Source organism: Colossoma macropomum, unplaced genomic scaffold (assembly GCF_904425465.1).
Source record: "Colossoma macropomum unplaced genomic scaffold, Colossoma_macropomum, whole genome shotgun sequence".
Classification (NCBI taxonomy): domain Eukaryota; kingdom Metazoa; phylum Chordata; class Actinopteri; order Characiformes; family Serrasalmidae; genus Colossoma; species Colossoma macropomum.
In genome coordinates this window covers 25,784,761-25,793,990 of record NW_023494806.1, presented here as the reverse complement: position 1 = coordinate 25,793,990, position 9,230 = coordinate 25,784,761, and the positions used below count along the sequence as shown (strand labels likewise).

At 40.0% G+C, this 9,230-nt stretch overlaps 1 protein-coding gene across 3 annotated transcripts; it reads left to right on the top strand.

Annotated features, from left to right (window-relative positions):
• The first annotated feature begins 678 nt into the window (after positions 1 to 678).
• On the top strand, positions 679 to 7,143 carry fsta (follistatin a). 3 transcript variants are annotated; one of them, XM_036598974.1, is made up of 6 exons: positions 679 to 897; positions 2,245 to 2,436; positions 3,369 to 3,587; positions 4,087 to 4,311; positions 4,848 to 5,078; positions 6,952 to 7,143. In XM_036598974.1, exons 1-6 carry the CDS (start codon positions 807 to 809, stop codon positions 7,041 to 7,043), a joined length of 1,050 nt encoding a protein of 349 aa, XP_036454867.1. In that variant the 5' UTR covers positions 679 to 806; the 3' UTR covers positions 7,044 to 7,143. The 3 variants fall into 3 exon arrangements, with proteins under 3 accessions (XP_036454867.1, XP_036454868.1, XP_036454870.1); XM_036598975.1 differs by having other exon boundaries at positions 6,929 to 7,143; XM_036598977.1 differs by lacking the exon at positions 6,952 to 7,143 and adding an exon at positions 6,664 to 6,918.
• Positions 7,144 to 9,230: the final 2,087 nt, after the last annotated feature.

Here is a 9,230-nt window from a genome sequence, read left to right as displayed (position 1 = left end):
TATTATTATTATTATTATTATTGCTTTTATTTTTAAATAATTTTATTTATTTATTTATTCATTTTTAATTTCCCATTTTCTATTCCTGTTACTTCTCCTGGTGCTTTAGTCCACTTTTACTACGTTTCCAAACCGCCACCCCGGGGCTAACATTGAAACCTTATTACCAAATAGGAAACTAGGTCGTCCAAGCCTGGCTCACGACAAGTGATCTGATTGTTAAAAATGTGTTGCTGTCCTGTAGAGGCTTTTGCATCCAGCTGGCCGCCTAGACTTAAAGCTCAGCTCAACACTAACGTAGCCTACTTTTCTGTCTTTCTTCTGCTCGTGAGACACAAAACCTTAAGTGAGCAGAGAAACGGATCTCCATCCTCCGAGCTGACAGAAGTCCAGCCCACATCACCACCAGCCTCATGTGAGCACTTCTTTATTTTGCTCAACTTTTGATCCCAATGGATGATCCCAGTCCAACAGCCATCAAGTACACTTCAGTGTGACTGGAGAAAGTTGCAAGTAGATGTCACCTGATTAGGACTGAAGAAGAAGGAAGAAAAAAAACTTAAAAAAAAAAAAGAAAAGAAAGCCAAACTCCTCCCTTCTCCCCACCCCCACAGAGTGAAAAGCCCGCCCACTACAGACAGTCGGCCCTTAGACCCCCTTATACACTTAAAAAGAGGTGGCACACTCACACAGTCAAGCATTCATTCAGCACTGCCTCCTTTAAGCAGATTACTTTTGCGCTGCTGTTGCTGCTGCTGCTGCTGCTGCTGCTGCTGCTCCATATCCTATTCCACTTTGCCTTGACCATGCTAAGGATGCTACCAGTCCTTCAGCTCCGGATCCTGCTCCTCCTGCTCCTCTGGCTCTGGCATTTCACTGCAGACCACAAAGTGCAAGGTGAGTTCTTGGCGTGTGCCATTTCTCCACTGTCTGCTGCCAACTGTCTGCTCGTGTGAGACGGTTTGAGTTCTGCTCAAGTCAGTGAGGCTGTTCAAAAGTTCTCTGTGTGTGCTGTTGGTGGTTAAGGCTGTTTGCTGTAAGGCTGCTGACAGCGAGGCAGGTGTGCTCAGTTAGTCCACCTTGAGTGGGCAACAAGATTACAGAAGGAGGGGGAATAAAGGCCGTTAACCGAGGGGGAAAAATGCTTAAATAAAGTTGATTGAAATGCAACAAGAGGCCATACAGAAATTGTCAGTCATCGAGGAGACACCATTGCTGACCACCGGTGACACCCACGACCTGAGCTGGACTGCAGAAAGATAATGTACAGGAATTCAAGAAATGTGAGGTGTTTTATTTTGGGCTCCCTCTGAACGTGATTCTGCCCCCCCCAAAAAGAAAACTGGCCCCCACGAATACAGGTTTTTATTATTATTAATAATATTACCTTTTTATTATAATTTTTTATATATATTTTTTTTTGTTACTGGCTCCTCGTTTGCTTTCCAAAATGCAAGTCATTGGGCACAATTCAAATTCAACACAACTGCCTAGCATTTATTATCTGATGCTCAGGTGTTCGTTGATTGCAGTCGTTTTCTGGATCTGTCGTCAGATGGCACGTTTTTTTTCTATCAAAAAAAAAAGTTTGTTAAACGCTTTAATAGGATCGTCTGGCGCGTGGTGTCTCCCTCTAATTTAATAAATAAAGGAATATGACAGTGAATAGAAATTCTCCTTTTGGCTCGACCTCACAGGCAAGAGGGCTGATTATTCTGAGCTACATTAAAAGCGGCAATAACGGTATATTTTTTATTGATTTTGGTCCAAAAAAACGAAAAAAAAACCCAAGCCGTGGTGTAGCGCTAATGGTCTATCCTGAGCAGTCTGGTCCAAGTGGGAGCCTGAGGAAGTGGAGTCTAGACTGCACATTGTTTAAATAGGTACGAGGCTGTCAGTCTGGCACTGGCTCCGTCCAAAAAAATCGCTCGGTCGAAAGAAAAGAGGGGGGAAAAAAAGGAAAAAACGAACACGGGCGACGGGAAAAGTCCTAGAGACCGAAAGGGGCAGCCCCGTTGAGTTTGTCTGGGTTCAGGCATGCAAGTGTGAAACAGTCGCATTACTGAGAAATCAGACAAAATAGAGAGGGGGAGGGGGGAGCGGGGCAGCTTCCAGCTAATACAGCCTGCACGTGTTGTGTCTGGGTCATTGGCTTCAGACTTTAATGCGACTGGCTTTCTGTTTTTCTTTTTTTCCTCCTCCTCCCCCCCTCCTCTTTTTTTCCCTCTCTTTTTGGTTTCCCAGCTGGCAACTGCTGGCTCCAGCAAGGGAAGAACGGGAGATGCCAGGTTCTCTACATGCCCGGCATGAGCAGGGAAGAATGCTGCAGGAGTGGAAGGCTCGGGACATTTTGGACTGAGGAAGATGTGCCCAACAGCACCCTGTTCAGGTGGACCATCTTCAACGGGGGAGCTCCAAACTGCATACCTTGTAAAGGTAGACATAGCATTGTCTGGCTGTTGGGGGGCAAGTGTGGCACATTTGTGTTAATTAATAGCAATTTGGAGTTTACTGACAAAAAAGCATGAAATTTTGGAATGTATTGTAGGATATGGATTGAAGTCATTGCACACAAGTTGGCCCGTATTTATCAAGTGTCTTAAATTATTAATACTAGTATATTGAGCGCCATTCAGTGTTATGTCAAGAGCATAACGTTTCTGTTGGATCCAAAATGCTAACTTTACATGAGAGGAATGAAATATTCTTAACTTTCAGTGTGAATTAATGTAAAGGGATTTTATTCTCTTAGGTAATTTTGGACCATTTGTGTTGGTTCATTTGGCATCATATGTTCACATAATGTAAAAAAGCAGCTGGTACTTTCAAAGCAAGTAAGTAAATAACGCAAAAAAAAAAAAAGACAATCCAATGCTACACTCCCAGCCTCACCACCACCAATACACAACCCCTGCATCCCTTCCTCCTCGCTTTTTCTTCACAAACGCTTTACAGAAACCCTCCCATTTGTCAGATCTAAGCTACAGAAAAGGACTAACATTCTTTACTTTTAATGTAAGTTAATGTAAAGAGATTTTATTCCGTGTAATTTGGGACCATATCTATTGGTTTATTTGTCATTCAATTTTCACATACTGTAAAGAGCAGTAGGTATTTTCACATTAGGCCAAAAAATGGAGATACAAGGTTTTGTTCCAACAGTGATAATACATTTTTCATTCTTATACAATGATAGTTTGATAAATATGGGCTCAACTAAGAACAGTGACACTGTGGAACAGGTTTCAATTGATGTATGGGTTAATATGTTTCATTAAGATTTAAGCACAAATTGCCGAACCGAATCACCACTCTAATACCAAGTTGCCTAACATCCTTTTGCCTCTTGGCCTGTGGTTGATTTTTAGAGACATGTGATAACGTGGACTGTGGCCCCGGAAAGAAATGCAAGATGAACAGGAGGAGCAAGCCGCGTTGTGTCTGCGCCCCCGACTGCTCCAACATCACCTGGAAGGGGCCCGTGTGTGGGTCAGATGGAAAAACCTACAGGGACGAATGTGCCCTGCTGAAGTCCAAGTGTAAAGGGCACCCTGATCTAGAGGTGCAATACCATGGCAAATGCAAAAGTAAGTTATGTTTTAAATAACTCCAGTGGGTCCCTTTCAGTTCCTCACAATCAACTATGTAGCTACTTATATATTAGCCTGAAAAACACACAGTAGTGAAGGTAATCACTGAATATGTCTTAAGATTAATACTTGAATAATACATCTGCAGTTAAAGGAGTTAAAAATGCAGTTCAAGATTTTACACATTCTGTTTAGTCATCTACAGTTAGCAGAGTTAAAAGTACATACATACTAGGAGCTAAGGTATAAATGCTGTCCAAGTCTCAACTTAATAAGACTCCAAACCAAATTTGGTGAAACTCCAAGTAAAGACAAAATAATTGACTAACAAGTCTTTAATTCTGAGTAATGCTGAAATCTGAGAGATTGCGCTTGGGGAACACTACTGTCAAGGCAGTCAGCAGTGTAACAAGCAACTGGCTATTGGCAAACAACATGCGGGGGGAAAAATGATAGTGAAACAGTAGCCCTAAGTGTTTGCCTTTGGTTTTTGCAGAGACATGCCGTGATGTGCTTTGCCCGGGCAGCTCGACGTGCGTAGTGGACCAGACCAACAACGCCTACTGTGTGACGTGCAACCGCGTGTGCCCCGAGGTCACGTCACCAGACCAGTACCTCTGTGGCAATGATGGCATCGTCTACGCCAGCGCCTGCCATCTAAGAAGAGCCACATGTTTATTGGGCAGATCCATCGGAGTGGCCTATGAGGGAAAATGCATCAGTGAGTGGCAAATGGGAAAACAATGTTGCATTTGTTGATCCCAGTCGAGCATGAAGTTTAGAGGGTAGATGAAGTTCAGGAAGCTTATTGTATGCAGACTTTCAAAGTGGTGGTGGTGGTGGGGGGGGAGTGGGAGGTGGGCTTCAGTGACTTATTTTCCAACTTGCAGTTTATGTGCATATGCAACCATGCCAACATTCCAAACAAATTCTGACCTTTCATACTCTCATGACAATCGTGTTTGCAATTATTATTTGCAAAGCAAAGTCGTGGGTGTCTAATTGCTTCCTGATGTTGGCAACACCGGCCTGTCTCTTATTACAAACTGAGTGTAACTTGCCTTCCAACCCCTTTTGTGCAACTTCTACCTCCCAAGTGCTGTTAACCCCTCAAATCCTAGGCTTATTATTTAGCTATTAACCTTAAGACTTATTATTCAGTGACTATTATGAAACTGTGTGGGGAGCTATAATGTGGGTTTACCACAACAATGTAAAAATGTCAAAAATTCAAGGTAGCTTTTCATTTACTTGCAGAAGCCAAATCATGTGATGATATCCAGTGCAGCGCAGGGAAGAAGTGTCTGTGGGACGCGCGGATGGGCCGAGGCCGCTGTGCCCTGTGCGAAGAGACCTGTCCCGAGAGCCGCTCGGAGGAGGCAGTGTGTGCCAGCGACAACACCTCGTACCCCAGTGTGTGCGCCATGAAGCAGGCCGCATGCTCTTTGGGGGTTCTTCTGGAGGTTAAGCATTCAGGATCTTGCAACTGTAAGTAACACCCAATTAAAGACAATCCAATGGTACACTCCCAGCCTCACCACCACCAATACACAACCCCTGCATCCCTCCCTCCTTGCTCTATCTTCACAAACGCTTTGCAAAAACCCTCCCATTGGTCAGATCTAAGCTACAGAAAAGGACTCAAGATGGGAAGTTGTTTTGCATGTCCTCTTGGGCTGACTTCATGCAATGCTGCATTCTGCAATTTTGTTTTGCAAAAATAAATACATAGTCAGGAATAATCAGCTTCGTGAATAGATATACACCATGTAAACACAGTAAAAAGGATTTGTATTACATTTTTGGCTCATTTTTGGGAGTCATTTGAAATACTAATTTACTGCATATAACTAACAAGAATATATGAGCAGACTAACTTTTGCAGCTAGAACATGTAACATTTTTATCCTCATTCTACTGAGTTGTCATGTTACCCAACAGGCTGCCTTAACCTTTTTTTATTATGATTTTTTTAAAATTGTTGTAGTTTTTATTCCAGAGACTTACAACATACCATATCACTATAGCTTGTGAATTCCATGGTCACGTTGCTAATTTCATGATAATCATGTAATTTTGTTTTTTAATTTTGTATTGTTTGTTTTAATGTTTTGTTTGCTTCTGGCTGTAATCAATCATTTCAAAATGCACTACGTCTCCATGACATAAACAGCCCTGCCAATCTGTATGAGAGTCAGGAAAACAGCAGCATCCATGTTCTAAATAAGCATAAGGTGATTGTAACATTGGTGCCAGTGTTTAAATTTAAGTTATGTTACGCTATAGACTACCTATTTAGACAAAGATGGCTCCATGTCATCAAATACTCTCTGGTCCACTAATAGTTTAGCAACATTCCAGTTTATGGTGAGTCTAGCAAGAAAGTCTGGCTAACAAATTTCCAGTCCAGAACTGGGGGGGTATTCACAGTTTCGCCAGATAAACTAAGCCTAGTCAAGCCTTTCTAATAGGAAAAGAGCTGAGAGACATTCCTGTTGGATGAACCTCAATTTAGGGCTTAATTTATCTGGCTCAGAAAACTCAGAAATCCCTCTTTGTGAAATATTCCCTAGGTGCTTGGACCTCTAATAATAATGTACAACAGTAACTCCAAGGGACCAACTTTATGATCACCTCATGGAAATAATCGAGCATTTTACAGTTTGCAGGACAAGCAGAAGGACTTTGTAGTTTGTAGAGCAATGCTTTTCTCATTTCTACTAGGCTAGTAAAAGTCTAACAAGGATAAGAATTTGTGTTTCGCAGGTTTGCTGTGAATGTGTTTTCTTCTAAGTGTTCATATGGATTATGAGGGACTGCCTATTTCGTTCTGTTGCTTTGTGTATTTTTTTTCTCATTTTCTTTTCTTTTATTAGTTCCCAATGTAAACATTTCTGTAGAAGAATATACCTCAAAGCTGTGCCACTACTATGACCAGTTTGCTAAAGTCATCTTAGGGCACAGGATGCCATCCTAGTCAAGCAGCAGCAACTGTTGTTCAGAGTTTTAGATGGAAACCAGAAAAAAAGAGCCAATCCTATAACACACGAGCACTTTTTTTTTCCTTTTTCAGGAATCTGCGAAATTAGACCTGAGCCATTGAACTCTCCGATCACCCTCTATTGTCACAGTACTGACTTTCTTCATTATGTAAAGCTTGTTGCATAATTGGGGTGGGCTGGGTTGGTGAGGGGAGCGGGAGGGGCAGAGTGCATTGCCGCTGCCAAATCTGCCTAAAAGACAAAGCTAGATTGTGGCATTCACAGAAGGCTGAGGAAAAAAAAAAGACAAACATTCACTTAGATTCTGCGCTGTTGTGGTCTTTATTCATACAACAGCTACCATGTATTCTCCCATATAGCCATTACGGAAGACCAGGAGGAGGACGATGATGATGATGATGACCAGGACTACATGGCTTATATCCATTTATCGCCAATACTGGACGGATAAACTGCCATCAAATCAGTGGAAACAGTCCTGTGGGAAAGGAAACATGTCCACACTGTACAAATGTGTATGCTAATTTATTTTTCAAAGAAAAAAAAAGGAAGTATACATATAGTTCAGTCTGATAGATGTTTATTTATACAGTGTTTTTTTGTTTTGTTTTATAATTTATACATTTACAATGTCTGACTTACTATCTCTATCATGTTATTTTGTGTTCACTTGTTTTGTTGTCTTTTTCTCTATTATGAAGAAGTATATTTGTCCAAAGAGAAGCAGTGTTATTTATTGTGAGGTTGAAAAAAAAAAGCTACCATGTAAAGTGTAAGTCTTCTGCAAGCTGTAAATTGCATTCCCTGAGCTGTAAAAATCTGCTTATCACTGTCCATTCTATATCACAGATGTTTATTTCACACTTAACTGCATGTTTGCCTGTGTGTTTATTTATTGGGGGAAAAATATGTCACTCTTTAATGTACATAACCTGTTTCTGGTTTTGTTTACTCTTCACTATAACTGACCAAAGGGATTTTCTCAATGGTTCTTCAACGTTTTGCTGCACAACGCAGCATGGTAATATTTGAACATGAGCCATTTTTCAAGACAGAAACTTTTTTTGTATTTGTTTTCGTGAGATGTTCAGTTTGCCGTTGTTCATTAGCAGTTTCATGCATCCAGCTATAGAGCAGAAATCAATTTTGGGTGAAACTTGATTGTCAAAAATGTGCCATTAACATGTGCTATTGTTTTTGCCAACGTTCTGCTCCATACTGCTTTCTCCAAGCTCACGTGATACAGGATCAAGTATCAGTATATCGAACGTTATCACTTTTCTTTGCTTGCATTGTTTTCAAAATGCATTTTTATTTTCAGACATCACAAAATGAATACAAGATTCAGTTAAAAATATATAGTTTTGTATTTTTTTAATGTAAATGTCATATGTATATACAAAGTTTGATGGTATTTGTACAGATATGAAGAGTGAAACAATAAATAAAAAAATAAATAAATCTACTGTCATTCTGTCTTGTTTTATGACTTGGGCTCTTCATTTTAGATGCTGTTGGCTTTCCAACATTATCCAAAGAGGATGCTGGCTTTGAAGTGGTAAGCCACTGAACAATCAAATCAAACTAAGCACAATTGATCCGATAACACATTTGGTGTCTTAAGTTTTTTCTGTAGTTTTGGACTAGAGCTACAAAGCTAATGTAGCTAACAAATAACAGAAGCATAAAGCGATCCTGAATTTTGTACAAACTTTTATTCATTTTCTTAAAGCTTTAAATGTCTTACATTACAGTGCAGTACTTTCAGTGCCACTCCAGCACTGATCTTACGGTAGGTCATCTAGTTAAATATTTCATTCAGCATTATGAGCATTATGCAAACTAGCTTTATCAGTTTTCCAAGTTAGTCCACAGATATATAAAAAAAAATTATTCTAAATGTATCTGAGGACTTTATATACTTAAAAAGTTTATAAACTTACATAAAGATTCAATAGGCCAGAGTATTGTGACCGAAACAAGTGAAATTCCACAGGAAAAATGAGGGCATTTGTTTTTAACTCCTCAATGGCACGGATTCTGTTTGCATCTGTGATTCAAAGTTTAAAAAGCTTTTAGTAATAAAAAAAAGGCACCTGAGTGCAATTTAGTGTTAAAAAAAAACACATGAATTGCAGATTTGTGCAATATGTTACAGCAGTTATGTAAATATGAGAAGACAAAGCTTTTTCCAACAGGTGGTTTCCTCATCTCATGTCATACCCTAGAGTACCATGAGATAAAACATACCTACCTGCTCTCAGTCTTTCAAAGCTGGACACTTACAATGTTCTCCTATTTCAGAAGCTTTAAGCGCTCTTGAAGAAGCAGAAAAACAAAACCATATCTGGCAAAAAATAATCACTTTCCAAGAAAATGAAAATATCATGTTACTGCAGATTTTCTGAAGAACAAGCAGTTCTGAAACTTCAGCAGTAAGATCAAATACAGCCTTTGTCCATAACTATTATTAATAACACTTCCCTTTAAGACATGTACTTAATTAAGTACATGTAGTCACTAGAAGTACACCATTAAATAGTCCACCCTGACTACTATCCCAATGCTAAATGGTGGCTATTTTTATGAACTGGTTGCAACATTAGCATTATTGACTGAACCACTTCTTTCTACTTTT

Excerpts from the sequence above, each read along its gene's own strand:
- fsta (XM_036598974.1), top strand. The coding sequence starts at position 807 with ATGCTAAGGATGCTACCAGTCCTTCAGCTCCGGATCCTGCTCCTCCTG. Across the intron at positions 4,312-4,847 it reads CTATGAGGGAAAATGCATCA|AAGCCAAATCATGTGATGAT; the intron begins GTGAGTGGCAAA and ends ATTTACTTGCAG. Across the intron at positions 5,079-6,951 it reads GCATTCAGGATCTTGCAACT|CCATTACGGAAGACCAGGAG; the intron begins GTAAGTAACACC and ends TCTCCCATATAG.